The 21,098-nt window shown below is 43.6% G+C and overlaps 2 protein-coding genes across 2 annotated transcripts; both read right to left on the reverse strand.

Annotated features, from left to right (window-relative positions):
• Positions 1-4,117: 4,117 nt before the first annotated feature.
• On the reverse strand, positions 4,118-12,017 carry LOC125520023 (disease resistance protein Pik-2-like). The gene is made up of 3 exons (XM_048684811.1): positions 10,283-12,017; positions 9,172-9,915; positions 4,118-6,204 (listed from the first exon to the last, which is right to left on the reverse strand). The coding sequence occupies exons 1-3, from the start codon at positions 11,351-11,353 to the stop codon at positions 4,249-4,251; spliced, it is 3,771 nt and encodes a 1,256-aa protein (XP_048540768.1). The 5' UTR covers positions 11,354-12,017; the 3' UTR covers positions 4,118-4,248.
• A 152-nt stretch (positions 12,018-12,169) lies between these two features.
• LOC125520024 (ankyrin repeat domain-containing protein 2A-like) lies at positions 12,170-16,513 on the reverse strand. The gene is made up of 8 exons (XM_048684812.1): positions 16,305-16,513; positions 15,333-15,451; positions 14,894-15,103; positions 14,646-14,794; positions 14,396-14,567; positions 13,697-13,789; positions 12,596-12,735; positions 12,170-12,515 (listed from the first exon to the last, which is right to left on the reverse strand). The coding sequence occupies exons 1-8, from the start codon at positions 16,339-16,341 to the stop codon at positions 12,416-12,418; spliced, it is 1,020 nt and encodes a 339-aa protein (XP_048540769.1). The 5' UTR covers positions 16,342-16,513; the 3' UTR covers positions 12,170-12,415.
• Positions 16,514-21,098: the final 4,585 nt, after the last annotated feature.

Below are 21,098 nucleotides of genomic sequence, written 5' to 3' on the forward strand. Positions count from 1 at the left end.
CACGAAGGAGAGTTTGTCCATGTTTGGGTAAAGCACATAAAGGTCCAGCCATTAGGTGATGACTATTTGCTGCAAGATGGCTATCTTGCAAAAACAAATGATCCTTTGTACACCAAAGTTCTATATGTGACAAACAGATTAGAGAGCTCCATTCTAGTTATCTCAGTTTCCATGTTGGGCGCGACAAGATTATCACTAACCTGGAGGTTCGTTAGCTTTGGACACAACTAAAGAGAGAGATGTTGAGAAGTTTGTTTAGTAGTACCCCCTATGTCAAACTTGCAATGACCAGGTCCATAACACATACATGCCTTTGCATGTTCTTGTTGCACCATCTGAGGATATCTCTATGGACTTCGTCTTTGGTTTGTGATGGCTCGAGAATTTGTAATGCTTTTCGAGTGATTCTTATTTGGTTCTCACCTTTATTACCTCTTGGTTATTTCTGACGCTAATCCTTTGAAAGAGAAGAAAATATGATTTTCCATTATCTGGCAGGAAATATCATATATGGAAGGAAACCAAGGAGGATTACTGCAAATCAAGTCAAATGGAGCAACTTCCATGTGGAGAGCCAAGCCACCAGGCGCACCAGAGAAAAAGGCGACCTTCCATACGACTGCAAGCTCTCGTATGAGCGGTCGTATGAGGTTATAACAACTCCACCACGTCTATACAAGACACTTTCATGAAGGGACCCATGAGAGAAGAGACCCTAGCCGCTGCCAACATAGCTAGAACAGAAGAAGAGGAGATTTGAAGAACCTTCGGAGATCTTAGCTTTCATCTTCATCATCATCTCCCCCTCCATTACTGTAAGAGGAATTCCAAGTTGTGAGAACAATTGTAACTCTATTCAATCTCATATTGAGAACAAGACTATTTGAATTACCCATTTCATCTTATTGTGGATCTTCACGGTATTAACGATATGGTTTTCGTGGGTATAATCTCTGGTGTGATTGGTTTCTCTCTTATGATGTGTGAGTAATCCTCCATAGGCATGGGAGATGTGGGTGAGTGGTAAGATTCATCTGTGCCTAATCTATATGTCGTCATTTGTATTCATAGTAGTACGATCTGTCTAGTATGTTGTTATGTTGTGGTGAACCCTATGCATGTTGTCCAATTTAAGGGCGTGGACAACATAATCTCGAGACCTACACAGGTAACACATATTGTTTAGGGAATTCGTGACCTCTGACGTGACAGGTGGAGATATCTATGAGAACCGAAGACAATATAAGATAACGATGATCCACGAAACTTGATGCTTTGTTCCGGTCTAAGGACCTTAATTGTGGAGATGACCACTCTGTGGCAACGACTAAGCAGGACCATAGAATGAAATATAATCCTGAGAGGAGGAGTTTCATCACTTTAGGGTGGTCTGCCTATGGAACACACATATCAAATATTTATGAGTATGATACAAGGTAACTAGTATTACTGTCGCGCTGGCACACTTGATACATTCTTACCATGAACTGAATTCTCTTCGCGCCTAACTTCTTCATTGTAGGAAACTCAACTCCAACTTTTATTTATGTTATTTACTTTTAAGAGCTTTTACCTTCGTTACTATAAATCTTCTACCTTAGTCATTCTGGTTTATTCGTCCACCAGGACAGTAACAATATTTGTAGAAGCTCAAGCAGTTACTTCACATGAGAAATATGACACCTTGTGTGTAACATAAATGCCAATATAAATACTCTTCCCTGCTCTTCATTGGGACGATAACTAATTGGGATACTTCCATGAAAGTGCTACATAACCCTGTTTGGCTTGCAAGCACCAGTTTGCCAAGAACAAGATGAGGGATTGGCGTTGTGTCTGTGGCTATGAACAGATTCTCTAAAGTGGCTCATTTTGTTCGATGTCGAAGACAAAGGATTCTCGTCATGTGGCAAATATATTCTTTCTAGAAGTGACTAGACTTGATGGGGTTCCATGGTCCATCGTCTCAAACCGTGATAGCAAGTTTGTTGCTGCATTTTGGCCCAATTTGTGGAAGTAATTCTATAAAAAATTAAAAAAAATCTAGCATTATTGCACATCCATGGCGGTCAAATGGAAGTGATGAACACTTTTTTGGGTAATCTGATGCATTGGGTTTGTCAAGAAAGAAACGGACAATGTGATTTGGCTTTATCTCTTGTCGAGTTGTCCTACGACAACTCCAAGCATAGATCCAAATGAAGGAGTATTTTTCTATTTTTTACACTAAATTTCCAACACATGTGGTGGACTTGGTTAAGCTACCATTAAGCGGAAACTCAAAATCAACATTGTTCTTTGCTGATAACTACACTGAATTATTTGAAGAAACTAGCAATGTTTTGGAAGCACAAAATCAGAAATATAAACAACTTGTTGACTGCAAAAGGATGGTGAAATCATTCCAAATTGGTGATAAGGTGGTAGTCTACCTCTAAAAAGAAAGAATACCTTCAGGTCTTAAAGGGAAGCTTATGTGGCAAAGGTATGGGCCATTCTCTATTCTGAGGAAGATAAATGAAAATGCTTATGTGATAGATCTTCCCGGTGAGATGGGTATATCCAACACATTCAACGTTGCGGACATGACTCTTTACCACCCAGAACAAACTCTATAAAGATAACTCAAGGTTGAGTTCCACACAACCTGGGAGAATGATGAGAAACAATAGAGAGAAGTAAGAGAAGAAGAAAAAAATAGAAGTCAAATATATTTGACTACTTCTTGATACTTCTAGTCTCGTCTAGTATTTCTTTTCTTTTCTTAACCCTAGCTATTGTTTTCTAGCTATGATTAGAACGTTGATTCTTAAGTACTTCTTTTCTAGATAGAGTGTTCTAGCTATAAGTAAAATTTGATATGCGAAGGCTTCCCAAGGCACTATAAATCTAGTTTGTAACCAGCCTATATATGTACCCACTATAGCATAAAACTTGGAGTTCTTATCTAAGATCTTGAACTATATCTTGTGCTCTAGAAGTTTTGGACTGCCATATCAGCCTATTTTTCCTCTAGGGCGATATCTAGCGCAACACATTGAAGTAGTTCCTTCAACACTAGTGATGTACACTTTGTAGTAAAAATGTTGAGTTGTTCCTCCACAACCTTGTGTTGCTTCAGAAGACCAAGGTACTAAATGGAGAGTATAGAAAGATTTCTAAAAGAAGCTCTTCCTAAAATTTAGAATGTTGGTGACCGAGTCACCTGGAAGAAGCAAGTGCAAAGATAAAAAAAAGTGCATCTAAAAGTAGAAGCAAATAAATAGGCAAGTATGCTGATTATGTATGCTATCGGTCTATCACTGCCATGAGACATGCTACATCAAGTGGCAATTCCACAAGTGGAATAAAGACAAAAAGGAAGTGCTTAGAAACAAGATCACAACAGTGATAGTGAGGGAAACCGGACTAATAGTGCAATTGAGGAGATCATGTTCGTTATGCATGAAAGAAAATGAGGACATATTTGGTTCCACTGTTGGGGAGAGAATCACCTTGTGGATGGTGAAGCAATGATATGGATACGAGGCAGCGGTGATACCATCTGCTACATCTCGCAGAGAGCTCTTCATAGACTATACAACTAGTGATTTTGGGTGTTGTGGAGATAAGAAACAATGATAAAGAAACCATCACTCAAGTATCCGAGGTTAGTTGAGGCACTGCATATCAACATGATTTTAGTTGGATTGCTTGACGAAGATGGGTACTTGATCACAGGCAACATGGTTGTTGCAAAAGGTAAAATGTATCAATGTTCAAGATAAGCTCTCTCGTGTTTATCAATACATTGAAGAGAGATGATCCTTTTGCTATGTGACGCATGAGACCTGGGCACATGAGCGACAAGGGAATGAAAATGCTAGTGAAGAAGAATCTTTTGAAAGGTGTTCACGTAAATAAATTTTCAGATTGCATCCTAAAAAGCAGCATAGGGTTGTTTTCAAAAGTTTACCTCCTCTCAGATGTTGGACCTGGTGCATTTCAATGTTTGCAAAATGTCTAAAGCAACCAAAAGTCATCAAATGCCATCGAGTAAAGAGCAGGCAGACAGACCCAAGTAATGAAGTAATGGCATAAGCCTTCAACAAGACATTATGAGTAATTAACAATCAAATTGTCCGCACTGAATTGTTTCTTTTTTGTGTGCAGATGGCGCAAAAAATGATTTTTTTTCCCATGAAAAGTCAGAAAATATACATGATTCAAGCATTAATATGTATGTTTTGGGGATTCTTTTTGACAATTCTAATTGTTTGTTTCGAATTTACTGTTCAAGATAGGAGCGGGAGCAGGTGCAGCCGAGAGCCATTTCGCCATGTCCTCCATCTTCAGATTTGGCTTGTTAGAATTCTTGGACAGTTGTTCCCGCAAGTCTTTCTTGAATTTTTCATTGAAGTCGCCCTTGTGACCCTTGAGTGAAACTTCCTTGAGACCTGACAGAAATTGTATCCCGGAAAACCCATCGGCACCTCCATAAAAACAATGGAGTACCCGTATCAGCTCAAGATTAGGCATTGCATTTTGTTCAAACTCAACCGAGTTGAGGCCAGGTAGAAATTCAAGCTCCAATGCCGTCAGACTTTTAAAGCTCTCAGGGCAGAAATGGAAGTTGAGTTCAGCCCACCTAAACGAACCATCACAAAGACGCAGAATGGCAAGATTTGGGAGCTTCGCAAGTACTAATATGGCATGATACTCCAGTTGGGTACTCCGTAGAGTTAACTTGGTTAGCATCTGAAGCTGTTCGATCCATGTAGGCAATTTGACCAGATAGCCATACAACTTAAGGCTTTGGAGGCTATCTGGAGGAGGGGACAAGTCATCCAGACATCCTTCTAAGCCAGGCTCACCCTCGGTGCGCATCGACAAGGACAGCAAGCGGCCATGATTGACGATAGCAGAGCAGAGCTCCTTGCAGTTTTTCTTGTTGATGCCAGTCACTCCAAGCTTACGCAACCAAGTAAGCTTCTTCAGCTCCTTTGGCATGGCCCTCGCCCGTGCAATGTTGACAACACCCAGTGTGTGCAGGGCCTTCATTCTCCCAATCCCTCTGGGCACTTTCATGCCATGCTCATCCCACCCTCGCAACCAGATACGGGCCTGAAAGAAGAGATATGGTACTGCATCCAAGTCATGAATGGATTTTTTCTGTACGTAGCTCTTGTAAGCTGCTAAGCCAAACTCCTTCAAGGGCTGATCAATTTCTCTGACATAACTGCTGGGAAGCACATCATCTGTAGGTACGAGACCGGCACGGAAGTATTTTAACTTTGAGAGCTTTGTGATGCTTGCTGGCAATGTGACCACAAATGTACTTCTTATATCCAGTGTCTCCAGCTCTGACAGATTACCAAATGAATCTGGGAGATGGTATATATATAAGCAACCTCTTAAAGATAGGTACTTCAGGTGGTGAAGCTTCCCAATTGGCGCAAGGTCGTGATCCCGCAGATTTTCGGTGTCTTCTAAGTCAAGCACCCGAAGCAATCTCATTTTCTTAGAAATGAAAAAAGATTTCCACTCTCCAAATACAGTCAGGGATCGAATGTGGGACACGTCCAATACACTTCCCAACACTTTCTTCTTTTGGTCTCTGCTCCAACTACCGCGCACAACAAGGTGCCGTATTTTATCTGTAGGTTGCAAGGTGCAATGCTCATCCAGTACAAAAACAAGGTTCTCCTCGTCTGACTTTGAGATACATATTTCACGCATTAGATCATGAACTTGGCAGGAATCAGTAATTTTCCCAGTGTAAGGAGCTCTAGTTTTCAGTTGTTGCACCATGCTCCTGTTAATAATATCAGTAAAGTATTCCTCGGCTACTTCCTCGGCAGTTTTGGTTCTCATTTCCTTTGAGTAACCCTCAGCAATCCACCGCCTTATTAGCCGTCCATGTCTAACGTTTTTGTCTTCCGGAAAAATTGAGAAATACAGAAGGCAAGACTTGAGATGATAGGGTAAACCATCATAACTTGACATAAGGACTGTCTTTATCATTTCAAGTTCTGGATTGTTCTCCAACTCCACACTGATATGATCATTCAGTTTCCTCCATTCCAAACTTGTTTTGGGTTTGGTTGCTAGAAAGCCACCTATAGTGGCAATGGCAAGGGGAAGCCCATCACACTTTTTAAGAATAAGTTCTGCCTGATCCCTCATGGTACCGGTTAAATCAACCATTTCAGTACCACTAAACACCTGAAACATGATTCAAGAAAGTGAGTACTTGATGCACGGGAACTGTATACAGTTCTAGGCTGTAGGCTCTTTGCATCTGTTAAATTCTTTAATCACAAAAAGTCTAAGAGTTATTCAAGCCACATATGGTCAATTAAATATAAACAATAAATCAAAGATTAGCATGAATTACTACAAACTGTAGCCGCAATACATCATTTTTTTAACTGAGGCGATGTTGGTTTTATTCAGATGAAAAAAACATGATCAAAGTGCATGGAGACAAAGTACATGTAGAAAGAGCTCAAGGAGAACCTTCAGTTATTTCTTATTCTAGGAAATTCAAATTAGCATCTTATTCCCTCCAGGTTCTGGTTTCACAAAACATGTGGACTTTGACTATTTCTATTGTAATATAGTTATAAAACAAAAATAATAATAACATGATGAAAGTATTTGTGACAAATCTAACATGTTTTTTGTATCTGATCTAACTATTTATAATTCTATACAATATGCAAGGGCTCGTATGCCGTTGGTTTTTCTAGGGTTTGGTGAAAAGGAGGTGTCTAGCACTTCCCCTCGACCCGCCAGCGTGTTCCCCATGTCACCGCCCTCCTCCCGCCAGCGGGTTCCCCGCGGCAGGAGGGTGGGCGGACCACAGATCTATGTGTCCAGTGCATGTCCTGTAGGGTCTTCAAGTTCTTCGTCGCTGATGAAGTTGGGGTGGCGGCGGCGATGAGAATAATGATTCCTTGGCTTTCCCCATGTCGATGTCTTTCCTCGGAGTGGCGTCAACGAGTCGGAGGATGGTGTCGATCATCGGGCATTCGACCTGGCATAATTAGAGTTTGTCTACGTTGGTGGTGGCCTGCAGAGGGGATGGCATTGCGGCGTGTTTTTGTTCTCCAGCTCCATCTCCATCTCTGTCTGATGAAGCTTAGCCAGATAAGGCTCCGTTGTAGAACTTGCGAGGTTTTTGTCCCCTCCTCCTTCTTTCCAGAGTTGGGATTATCTTCTATCCCTCCTCAGTGCTAGCTTCCCGCGACGACGATCTATCCGGATCGTGGTCGCCAGCGTCCCATGGCCTGTATCGATGACTTCCTAGTCGCTGCTTCTCCAAACTCCTGGGTTTCAACAAGGTTGCTCCAGTAAGATGGAGGCACAAAGGCGACAATGAGCTTTAATCATGACGCACCGTTGTTAGGGATAGAGAACTTAGAAGTTAGGAATAAATGCCTTCTCTCTAAATGGTTATTCAGATTATCTACCGAGACTGAGGGTACATGGATTCAAATTCTGCAGAATAAGTATCTCCAATCTAAGACTTTGGCCCAGGTAACTGTAAGGCCCAATGACTCGTCGTTCTGGAAAGGGTTGATAAGGATGAGGGTAAAATTCATCGTTGGTAACGGTAATACGACTAGATTCTGGGAAGATGCATGGTTAGAGGAGACGCCCCTGGCTTTACAATATCCCACTCTATATAATATTGTACAACGTAAGGAAGATTATGTTGCTACAGTAATACAGTCGGTCCCCCTTAATATCCAATTCAGGAGGTCTCTGGTGGGGGAACGTTGGAACTCGTGGCTTCATCTGGTCCGCAGGTTGATGGAGGTTCAACTCTCTGACCAGACAAACACCATACACTGGAAATTATCTACGACTGGTAGTTTTTCAGTGAAATCAATGTATTTGGATTTAATTGACTCTGGGCCAATTTCGGGATCCCTTCATATCTGGAAGATTAAAGTTCTGCTTAGAATTAAAATCTTCATGTGGTTTGTCCACAAGGGAGTTATTTTGACGAAAGATAACCTGGTAAAACGAAGGTGGGTAGGTAGCTCCAGATGTTGTTTTTGTGACCAGGATGAAACTATACAATACCTCTTTCTCGAGTGCCCGTTGGCAAACTACTATAGCACACAATACATATAGCCTTCAACGTTAGCCCTCCAACTTGCATTAACATGTTATTTGGAACGTGGCTAGATGGAGTGGAACCAAATATGACAAGACATATTCGGATAGGGATATGTGCACTACTTTGGGCTATATGGAACAACAGAAATGATATGATCTTTAACCAGAAAAACTTTATCAACTTTTTGTAGGTTATTTACAGAGCCACTGCTTGGATCCGTATGTGGTCGTTACTCACTCATGCGGACTCCAGGGAGCTTTTGGTTACTGGGTGCAACCAGTGGGAGACGGTAGCACGGGTTATCTTCACTTCAACCGATTTGGATGGTGAGCTAATAATAGGCTAGGTGTATAGGCATTGTAGCCTGTTGCTATCTTCGCCGGCTGTGGCATCTTTTATTTTCCTGTTTTGTTAAGCTCAGTTTGTGAGCCAGATTTGAACCTCAGACTTTGTTCCGCACTTTGTTTAATAATATGGCTGCATGCATCATTCTGATGCAGAGGACGGAGGTTATCCTCCTTTTTCAAAAAAAAAATGTTGAGGAGGTTTTCCACTTAAATCATGTTTTGTTTATTCCGGTGCTTCCTGTTGGTTGAAACTATCCTCAAAGTTCACTACAAGGCGAGGCGAGTTGGGATGCGCGTATTTGCCATGTGGATGAATTGGTCCATCCCATTGTTTCTATCCATCCCCAACAAAGATCACTAGCCCATCATGCACTTTTAACATTCTCAGTACATACTAGTTGACATTTTCTAGTTTCTGATATCACAGACAAATTTGGTGTTTACATTCTGAAATGTAAATAATTTTACATGTGCTATGCCTATATCCCTAGTTTTCCTTGGTATTTTTCTAGTGGTACATCATGGTGGTAAGTTTTGCTATTGTTATGTTTCATTGTTATCACATTTGAAGTTACATCTAACCTGTGATAGCATGGCTGAGGAGTGCAGTTTTTGCCATGATGCCGGAACATAAACTTCAAACCAAAAGGAAGAAGCAGGGATCTCATTTGTACCCATGCATCTTTCCGGAAAAAAAATTGTGCCCATTCATACCTTCTTTTTGAAGAGGTCTAGTGCGGCATCATCCCCTAGAGATCTCAGCTTGTATTTCTTGGAACAACGGCTAGCAACACTTGCTTCCCTTGTGGTGATTATGATCCGACTGGCCATCTCATCCTTAGGGAAATGCGGTATTATTGAATCCCATTCTGTGTTGGACGACAGGTCATCGAGAACAATGAGGTACGTTAGCCTGTCTAAAAGCCGGAATGTCTCTTTTATCAAATCCGCAATTTCCATCACTTGCAACCTTTTTTCAGTGCCATCTCCCATCAAGCTAACGTCCTTTCCGGTATCATCTGAGTGTAATTGCATGGCTAAGCTCCTAAAGAACTGCTCACGGTTGAAAGGATGCAATATGGTAACCCAAGCTCTCTTCTGAAACATGCCACTAAGCTCTTCGCTTCCGTAGACACTTCTAACAAGGGTGGTTTTCCCCATGCCACCCATTCCCCACACGGAGATAACATGTAAATGATCACCCTCTTCACGAATTAGTTTAATGACTTCAGACATTGCTCCCTCTCGCCCGACTAGTTGAGGTTGCTCCAAAGCCGCCTTCATTGTCCAGTTGCGAGTAAGGCTCTTTCCAGTAGCTGTGTTGGAGTCCTTCTCAGGGAAGAGGTCATGCGAACTGGTCCCGCACATGCTTACAGGTTGATCCTCCTCCACTATGTGGTCGGTGACTACCACCTGGATGCTATCGGCACTGGTGACATTGTTTGAACTAGACTCGGGCTGGAGTACAATAAGAAAGGTGTTAATAATTTTGCGACCAAATCGGCTGTCATTGTCACTAAAAGAAATGAAAAGAGGGCTAACCAAAGGACTTTAAGTTAAAAGGCATATTCACACGGAAGTAGAAAATTTTCGATGGAGATTACAAGTTTAATCATATATCAAGATTTAAAATTCCTTTTAGGAAGAGCAGGATACATTAATTACCAGGACATCAGGACAGTCTCCTCATGCAATGCTTGTAAACCATAAGGAGACAAATTATATTTACCCAATTTAATAAAAGGAATGGAAATACTTTCAGTTAGCAATATATAACATGTTTCTTGTTTCATGAGTGGTTGTATCAGAACTATAGTAATATTACCTTGTCATAGAAGAGATACAGCGGCTGGCGTGATGACAATAACTCCAGCTTGGCTACTTGGGCCGAGTGCCCTGTACATAGCCTTGCAATTTCTACTTGCTCCATGGATACTATAATTCGGCTTCCGTTCTTCTTGTCAGGGAAGCATGTCTTTATCCAATCCCATTCCACTATGGTAGACAGGCCATCAATAACAATCAGGTACCTATTCTCATTCACATATCGATCAAACTCGTCAATCAGATGGCCATCTGCTGCAACCATCTCCATCTTCTTCAGAACACCAACCCCTGTAGCTGCCCCTTGTTGGGTCTTCCCATTTTCTTGAAGAGACGCCCAGTAAAACTGCCTGAGCAAGCACTGGAGGAAATCGTTTGGATTGAAGGGATCCATCAACTTAAACCAGGCACGGCATCCAAACTTTGTGCGGATCTCTTGATTGTCATAGACTTCCCTGATGACAGACAGTTTCTTCAGATCATCGCCTGATTCGCCCCAGACCGAGATCACCCTAAGAGCTTGGTCATCTGTGCTGGTGATCAGTCGGCGAAGATCCACTTTTGGCTCGTCCGTCTTTACTACGGTGATCCTTGGACCATCACTGCAAAATATTGCTTCCCTGCTGATGTTAGTAGATCGCTCGGTGTCGGTGGCAGGCTTGGAGGTAGAATCCTCAATGAGGCGGTACCGCAAGTTTCTCTGGCTCACATCCTCCACCCTGGACTTGAGCACCTTGATATCCTTGGAAATGCGGCGCCGTGCTAGCAGCGTGCGGAGGAAGCACCACCGAGAAGTTTTCTGCAGATGAATACCGAAATCTTGGAGGCAATCCTCAGCATCGTAGCCTAGATCGCGGACCTGCTTCACCCAGGTTTTAACCAACTTCTTCTGGGCCCGGTCTTCGTCGGCAGCCATCAGGAAGGTCTGCATCATCTCAAACTCATCGTTGATGAAAGCCAGATCGCGCTGGACGCCAACCCGCAGAGAAACCTCATCCGCAGCGGCAGATCTGGCCCTTCCGAGTGCTCCATTCAGCACGGACTTCGCGACACTCACCACAGTGGCTTCCATTCCTCTCGTATGCTAGTATTTCTTGAATTTGTTTTCTGGGACTCGTAAAATCTTGTGCAGAAGAGCTCAGAGCTCAGAATGGCTGTTGCCTGGTCTAGCAAAGCAAGTACATCGAGTAAGCACATACAGCTCACATCCAGGACTGCATAAGCTCACATTTTAAATAAGGGTGCCTGACTTGGAACCTGTCATGAGGTCAACAGTCATCAAGTAAAATACAGAAGTTGTAGTACACTCGATAACTTCAATAATAGGGGCAGGTTCCTAATGTTCAACAGTGAAGCCAGACAATTCAGAAATTAGAGAAAGACTTTTGGACTCAGTTGCAACTTGCAAGGGAGAACGGTTCCCTAGCATTCACACTAACCTAACATTTTGCACAGATCTAGAGGAAATTGAATGCGCAGCATGGGTTCCTTTCCCACCAGCGCAACGTCAGCTCGTCTCATAGCGTTGCTGGTTATTCACACAATTAATCTCTTGCTAATCTATTTATATCAACATAACCAGGCATGGCTCAAATGCGCGATTAGATTAGCAATGATCGAGGCACTTTTTAACACACCGTCGTGGAGACAGGGGAGCCGACGACACTAGAGCAGTTCTGTTGGGAGGTGAATGCAATTTCTCCCTGTAATGCTACACCAAAAACCCGATCCCCAAGGTTCAAACGGCTTTTCATGGGGTGGAAGAGATTGCATCCAGTATCCATTTTATTGCCATGGATTTGACTGGGTAGATTCAGGGTTTCAAATCGCAGTTTATCTTTCCAGTAAACGGCACGCATACCATCTTCAAACTCTGCGCAACACAAAATAATCTTACAGTCTTGGATTACTCTAGTGAAATCAACAGAAACAAAGCGGACGATACACAAGTCGCCATATACAGTAACATGCAGTTCTAACCTCAGCCAGTCGGCCTGCAGGCTAGCTACCACAGGTAGTAGATTCTTACACAACGAATAAAATGCCGATTCAAGTATGACTATATAAAACCAATGCCAAGGAATGTAAAACATGATGACGTCCATGTCTCTTCATGGGGGGCAAGTGAAGTGATTTACAGGAACACGTCCTTCTCGAGCAGCTTGAGAACCTCGTCCTGGTTGTTGAGCTTGGCGACGTCGATGGGCGTCTTCCCATCCATGTTTTGGAGAGTGCTGCGGAACATTGGAGATGATCAAATAAGCATCAAGGGATCAGACCTTGTGAAGGGCAGGGGAGAGTGGATTTAACTTACACAGCAGCGCCGTGCTTCAACAGAAGATCCACACACTCTTTCCGGCCATAGCCAGCAGCGTAATGCAGTGGGGTGTTCTTGTTCTTATCCATGGCATCTACAGCAGCGCCCGCCTCAAGGAGGATTTCCGCACACTTGAACTGAAACGCAAAATTCATACAATTCCTTGTCACTGAATTATTAAACTACCTAACAGACATCAAATATACAAGGAGGCCATACAGTTACTAATGGCATTTGACCCAACTCACAATCTAGATTCCACAATTGTAGCATAGACTACAAACAACAGCAGATGATGGCAATGCAATTCATTGATTTTGTGTTCCAGGCTTCCAGCATTGAATATAACCTTCACAAGTGTAGTTTTTGAAGTGGCTTCCTAAAGACCATCAACTGGGAGAATTTAAACAGTTGGAGATGGAGATTTACAATCTTGATACAGTGGTACCAGATATACCAGTTATATTTCTAAGTAGGCGGCCCTTGGCCAACTGGTCATTACCAGCTCCTGGCAAGTTAATGATGATGGCTCACAAATATAAATCACAGAAGTAATTACTATAGCTTGACCACTTATAGAGGTCGCTAGGCACTGGCTACTCATGAATCAACTCACCCAAAACTAATTTTCTTCTGACAAATAAGCATAAAGCTCTCCGTTCTATCAAATAAAACCATGGAATATGCTTCAAAGCAGAAGAAGAAAATAAAATAAAATTCATATAATCTGTGAAAATAACTAGTCTAAAGGTTGCTAAAATAACTTGATCTAAAAATCAGAAGTCTGCAGTCCCTAGACAGGCTCATTATTCTCCTGCAAAAAAAGCTCACTATTTCAAGTCTAGCTGTTTATTGAACAATAACTAGAAAGCTTCCACTAGTATTAGGGTCACTGGTCACAAGATATTTGCACTTCTCAAAGAGTAACTACCATGAACCTCCCATGGACGGCAACTCAATATATAGTATGTTTTTTCTTAGCTTGCCTAATCATTTGTTGTAGTAATGAAGTAGAAAAAACAGTATGTCAATCACAAGTTCAATTACTGGATTACTGTTATAGGCTAAGAGAGTTGAGCAATGAGCAGATCTTCATACCTCACCATATCCACATGCAAAGTGCAAGGCCCTTCTTCCCTCAGAGTCTTCTTCATCCTTGTCTGCTCCACCATCTAGAGCCTTCTTCAGACCCTGTTGGATGACTTATTTTGTAAATAAAGGCGGCAATGCAATAACAAATCCAATAGAAATAACAGTGCAGCTATATTTGAAAATCTAGAGAAGTTGTTTTGGAAAACGGACATCACGAAGACTGTAAATGAAGCTGCTCTAGTTGACCCTTGCATACATCTTATTAAAATTACATTATGTTCGTGATCATGTGAAGCATGAACACTGGGCACACCATTGCAGGCTCCACATAAGAGGCCAAAAAGCCGAACTGTGTAGCAAGAATAGTAAACGATTCTGCGGGGCAGATGCAATGGAGGGCACACAGATTGCAAGCTGGCAAATTTCTTGAGCATAACCTACATGCCAAGAGTCTGTCATTTCTCCAAATACCAACATAAGGCTGGGTCATGTATTGAAAAGCAGGCACAATGTCATAAAGCAAAATTGTTTCCATTACTACCACCCAAACAATACCGTAAAACCTGTAGTAACTATGGTCAAAATGGACACTGACTAAGCAAATTATAGTGTAACACCAACACGGCATATAAACATATGCAATTATATATCAGCTCAAAACAGAATGGAAATTCAAATCCGCAGTTCTACTGTTAGCGCCATTACCTCACCGTCACCAACACTGGCAGTGTGGTGGACAATGGACTCGTCTTCATCTTCACCTTCTTCTTCAGTTTCTTCAGTACCAGAAGGTTCAGCAGTAGAGACAGTGCTAAATGGCATCGTAGTTCCCATTGCCTGGCCAATCTTTTGAAGAGTTTCAGGGTCATTCCAGTACCTACATGAGCAAATGAAAAGCACATCAAGCAAGTTGTATACAGTCTAATATGATATATCACTAGAAAATATACCCTACTTTATCATTGCAGCAGGACCACCATTCTCTAACTCATCAAGAATTGGCTTCAAGGCTGGATCGTCCTTAATCCGAGACATGCGCTCTTCAAGCTCCTCCTTATGTGATGGACTAGTCAAATTTTCCAGCATACTGGACATAGCAGGATCCTAAGCCAATTAAGTTGGTAAGACAATTAGGTCATTGCCAGCAAAATAAACAGCAGAAAACAAAATCCAGGGGAGTCCTTTGGGCAAAGTAGATGGTACCTGCATAAGAGCAGTCCCGAGGCGCTCTGCCATTGTCATAAACTGAGGGTTTTCCATGACCCTTTGCATTGTTTCCATGTATTGATGAGGATCCAATGGAGGCATGCCCTGTTCTCCTGCAGTCTGAGCACCTTTCTGTAGCTGCTCAGCCATCTGATTGAATGCAGGGTCCCTTGCAATCTGATCCGCCATCTCCTTTATAGACGGATCCTGGAAACCAGAATTCATTTAGTTGAAGTCAAAAATATTTCTCAATTGAAAAGTTAAAGGTGCAAGTATCAATGGATCTGCCACAGGCAGAATTATGTAAAATCAAAAAAGAACACATTAATAATACCCAGCAAGTGCATATTTAAATGATGAAAATCAATAGGATAGTCAGCATGTACAAGACTTATTATGATTGTGTTAGGGTGAGTGAGTGGGGTTGGGGGCGTACATTGAGCAAACTTTGCATAGAAGAAAAATCGAAAGGACCCGACAAGCCTGCAGCAGCAGCTGGAGGAACCCCTTGACCTTCGTTGGATGATCCTTCTGTTTTTTTACTTTTGCTCTCATCTGCAAAAGAAGTGGTTCAGAACAGAAGCGTACATGACATAGTAAAGAAGTTGAGCAGAAGCACTGTTATGAATTCTGCATAGTTCTGAGATTTATTTACGAGAACGCAATGTTTCATCTGTACCAACTACACCAGATGGCAAGCAGTTAAATAAACAAACTCCAACCTACATCAACAATGTCAGTCAGATGTAGGCAAAATTGTCAAATGAAACTGAGCCTTCTGTACACCTGCATCTTTCTTGCTTGCCAGCATGAGGATACAGGGTGAAAGAACTAACATGGCATCAAGCATCTTGGTCTTTGGTTCCATTCACAACAAACTAGCCGTGCTTCTACAACGCATCACACACGAGAGTAATAACAGCCTAACAGGAATTGTATACAACAAACCGCCTAACAGGAATTCTCTAAAACAAAAACAAATAATAGCACAACAGGGGAAGATATGAGTAGGAGAATCAGTTGGACGAAACATTCCCTTATCGTCAAACAGTTGCCAGGCATTTATTTCCTTATCATCAATTAACTTGGCCATTGCTCCGCGTGCAGGGGCGGACTTAACGAGGCTCCAATTTTGTGGGAATCGAAACTGCTAGCGTTAGTGATTTAGGGTACGAGACACCCTCACTAAGATTTCGATCCTGCACGCGCGCGCTTAAGAAGAAAACGAACCGAATCGAGGCATGGGTGGGCGTACTTAGACCGGTACTCCGCGGCAGAGCACACAAATCCGTCACTAAATCACGGCGACGCTAGTCCAGGAATCGAGATTGGGCTCGATCGCTCGCCGCGGAGGAGAGATCGGAGCAGAGTAGAACAGGTAATCCAAGCAAGGAAGGGCATGGCTCACCAGCGAACCCGGATGGGAGATCTCCACCCGACGCCATCCCGGTAGATACGAGGGGTAGGGGAAGAAGAATTCGTCCGAGGTGGGCTGCTTGCGTCGGCCGGAGGCGGAGCTCGGCGGCGCGGTGGGGGAGGAGAGAGTGCTTGCCAAGATGGCGTGCGAGACTTGGTTTGACGACTGCCACGCGAAGTGGGAGATGTGACAAGGTATGGTGCGGGCCGGGCCGGGCCAGGTCGATCCAGTGATATGTACGGCCAGGAGCCCGTTTCAGGTCTTTGGAATGGGCCGGCACCGTAAGCTCTCAGGTTGATGATTTTTGGGAACCAAACATTCAAAGAAAACTCTGTGAAAACCACGTTTTGAAAAAATCTGAAAAATGGGGATGTTAGAGGTTGATGTTTTATTGTCACGTAAAATTACAAGTAAAAATACATTACGGTATGTGAGCTATGAATGAAAAGACAAATTCAGGAATGAATAGTGACATTATTGTTTGGCACTATTCAATGTTGATTTTATATTTTTCATAGCTCACGTCCCATGATGTGTTTGAACATGAGATTTGCATGGCAATAGAACATCACCCTCTTAACCTCTCATACTTTTTAAAGATTTTTTTAAAAACTTCCAAACATTGTTTTCACATGATTTTCACCGGTTCCAACTAAATGTTGGTTTCCGTATGATATTCTTCCATGATTTTTAGGCATGGAATAAGAAAGGGAAATTTTACGGTTCAGTCCGCATATAGGATGATTTATCTATATCTAAATCTATGCTTATTACAAGGATTGTTTCTTCACTTTTTTTTCGTCCTTCGGTTTCTTTCGTACATCTTTCATTTTTTGTTTCGTACGTCCTCAGTTTTTTTCTTTCGTCATGACAAGAGTTATATTATTATTAACAATCTATCTATACCCCTAGTATTAAAGGAATGATTGTTTCTTCATTTTTTCCGCACTCATATTTCTTTCATACGTCTTTCCTTGTCCGTTTGGTACATCCTTAGTTTTTTTTCTTTTGCCCAACAAGAGTAACATTAATAATAATAATAATAATCTATATCTATACCTACTATTAAAGGAAGGTGATATTCTTGGTTTTGTCCCGCTTCGTTTGGTCTTGTTTCAATTAATTGCATATAGGCTATTTGCTTTCGTTACTTGCCACCCGTTTTGGCCCAACGAAGGAAGCTCATCTGGCGGCGCACCATGGCCCAGCTTTGGAGAGCCGGCAAAAAAATAAAATTGCCGATGGTAGGGTTCGATCTCATAACCTGCCAACCGGCCACACACAGTATGTCCAACTGACTCAGCTAGAGATATGAGAGGGTTTTTTTCTCCCGTTGCAATGCACGGGCCTTTTTGCTAGTAAAAACTAATGTTATGAGCATCAACATTGTCTTCTCTCGCTAGGGTTTCTCGCCCTTGGCGATATGGAGCCGACCACCCCGCAGCCACCACCCCCGGCCACCGCGCCGGCTGTATGTGGCCTTTCCTCCGCGTCTCAGTCTTGGCTGGGCGTCAGAACAGCCGCGGCCGAGTCCTCTAATCGATCGCACGGCTTCCTAAGGCGTTGCGATCCCGCATACATCTTGGAGTATGAGGGGTGGAGTCCTGCTGAATCACGACACGAGGAGGATCAGGGACGCCCTAACCCCAGCCGCAAGGAAAGAAGGTCTTCTTCTTCCTACAAAAACTCATCTAGGGTTACGGAGGGACTGCACAGGGAACCACACAAGTCGTCGGATCGCGAACCCCACGCGTCGTCACCGCCGCCGCCGCCTGTCGGGATGTCGTCGTCTGCACACGAGGCCGACAAGGAGTCGCTGGTGGCCGAGGTGAACCCGAAGGTCGGTGGGGGCGCACATAGGGCTCCCTCCGTGGATGCTGCTCGCCCGAAGCCTTCCAACGGTGGATCCACGGCTGCTGGGCGTCTCAATCCGCGGCTGCAAACACTGGCGATTGGGAACCAGATGAAAACCGCGGGTGAGGCGGAGGAGTATGCTGCTGATCATGCAACGGATAACCCAACTGTTGATGAGTTGTTGGCTAAACAAATGAAGTCCATGTCGGGTTGCAGCAAGGGTATGACGGAGGAACAACATGCAGCTACAGCAGCCAACATACATGCATGTGAGAACTCCTCAACCAACACCCAGGTTTCAAACCGCTCAAAGCCAAGGAGCTCTGACATGATTCCGGCTATGCGTAACCTCTTGCATGAAATAAGAATGGCTGATGCAGAGCTATCAGAGGCTGTGTTGACCTTGGGAAAGCGCGCCACTGCCAATGATCATTTTACTGGTACAAGAGAGGAGGTGGGAGACATGACTATGGTGGTTTTTGCTACCACGACCACTTCAGCTGAGTGTGTGATTTCAGGTACACCAAAGAAACGTAAGACCATGGGGACTCTAGAGGGGCAGCAGACCCAGCTGGACGGAGGGATGGCAGACCAGGAGATGAGGGAGGCGTCTAACACCATGGAGGCAGTCGGCCCAGGGGCCGCCGACGAACTGACGGGGCCGGCGGAGCCTCGTCAGGAGCAATGAATATCTTAAGCTGGAACTGCCGAGGTGGGGGGAACTCTCGGACAGTTCGTGATCTTGTGAGGCTAGTGCAGGCTCAGTCCCCTAGTATCGTTTTTCTTTGTGAAACTAGGTAGTCTAAAAATAATATGAAGAGGTACCGTGCTAGGTTAGGGTTGAGAGGTTTTGAACCTTTTGATTGTGCGGGTCGTAGTGGTGGTCTTGCTTTGTATTGGCATGAGTCAGTGAGTCTCGATGTAAAAGAAATAAATGAACGATATATTGATGCGTATGTAACTGGTGCGGCGGGTGAGCCACCCTGGAGGCTCACCTGTGTCTACGGCGAGTCGCGGACGAAGGACCGTCATCACATGTGGTCCCTCCTCCATAATCTTCACCAACAGGCCAGCTTGCCGTGGGTCGTGGTGGGAGATTTCAACGAAGCGATGTGGAGTTTTGAGCACTTCTCCGACACACCGCGTTCGACGGGTCGGATGCTTGATTTTCTATATGTCCTTGAGGTTTGTGGTTTGGGCGATCTCGGTTTTGCAGGCCTCCCGTATACTTTTGATATTCGCCGAGGCGGAAGGGCGAACATCAAGGTACGCCTTGACCGTGTCGTCGCCAACAATGCATGGAGGGACATTTTTTCTCATGCTAGGGTGGAGCACCTAGTGGCGCCCAGCTTCGATCACCTGGCCATCCTACTCCGTTGTGAGGTTGAGGAGCCACGCCAGCAATCGGGAAGGAGTTGCAGACAATATGAGGTCATGTGGGAAAGGGACCCATCCTTACCTGAGGTAATTATGAACACCTGGACTGAGTTGGGTTCTTTGCTGAATCTGGGTGATATTGCTTCTGGTTTGGGTAATATGATGAAAAAACTGCAAGAGTGGAGCTGGAAAATTTTTGGTAATGTTATTAAGGAAATTAACAAATCCCGCTCTTGTTTGGAGGAGCTTATGTCTATGAATGCAGACAAGAAAGATATCAGGGAGGCGACCGACCGGATGAATGAGTTGTTGTACAGAGAGGAGATGTTATGGATGCAGAGGTCCTGTATTGCATGGCTGAGGGAAGGTGATCGCAACACTCAGTTTTTCCATCGGAAAGCGTTATGGCGCGCCCGTAAGAACCGCATTAAGGCCCTTATTGATGATGAAGGGATCATGCATAAGGACCACGGGTCCATGTCGGCCATGGCCACGGCCTATTTCTCACAACTTTTTGCTACTGACACTTCTTTATGTGCGGATCCAGTAATTGATCTTATTAAAACTCATGTGACTAACCGTATGAACGATGGACTATGTGCAGATTTCTCGGACAAGGAAATTGCTGACGCTTTGTTTCAGATCGGACCGCTGAAGGCACCAGGTCCGGATGGCTTCCCGGCCCGCTTCTTCCAGCGAAATTGGACAGTAATGAGGGAGCAGGTTATTGCAGGGGTAAGGAGTTTTTCCGTACAGGGGTCATGCCTGAGGGGGTGAACAACACTTCCATTGTCCTCATCCCGAAGGTGGATAATCCCGAGAGGCTCACGGAGTTTCGTCTCATAAGTTTATGCAATGTCATCTACAAGGTGGTGGCAAAGTGCTTGGTAAATCGGCTAAGACCCATTTTGGATGATATTATTTCTCCTGAGCAGAGCGCCTTTGTTCCTGGATGGATGATCACAGATAACGCATTAATCGCTTTTGAGTGTTTTCATTTTATTCAGAAGGAAAAGGACCCTAATAAAAGTTTTTGTGCGTACAAGCTGGACTTATCCAAAGCATATGACAGAGTGGATTGGATCTTCTTGGAGCAAATGATGAAAAAGATGGGTTTTGCTCGCCGGTGGGTGGACTGGATTATGGCTTGCGTCACCTCGGTGAGATACACAGTTAAATTTAATGGAACTCTCTTGGAATCGTTCGCACCGTCGCGCGGGCTGCGGCAAGGTGATCCTTTGTCCCCATTTTTGTTCCTGTTTGTGGCTGATGGTCTCTCTGCTTTGTTGAAAGATGGTGAGAAAAAAGGTGATTACACTCCGTTGAAAGTTTGTCGCAGAGCTCCAGGTGTGTCTCACCTTCTGTTTGCAGATGACACACTGTTGTTTTTTAAGGCAGAGGAGGACCAAGCAAAAAAGGTACATGAAGTGCTAAATACGTATGCAAAAGCTACTAGACAATTTATTAATCTGGCAAAGTGTAGCACATTGTTTGGTACCTCTTGCGTTCTGGACAAACAGGAAGTGGTGAGAGCAATTCTGAACATAGGTACAT

The sequence above is a fragment of the Triticum urartu genome, chromosome 7, assembly GCF_003073215.2.
Source record: "Triticum urartu cultivar G1812 chromosome 7, Tu2.1, whole genome shotgun sequence".
NCBI classification, from domain to species: Eukaryota; Viridiplantae; Streptophyta; class Magnoliopsida; order Poales; family Poaceae; genus Triticum; species Triticum urartu.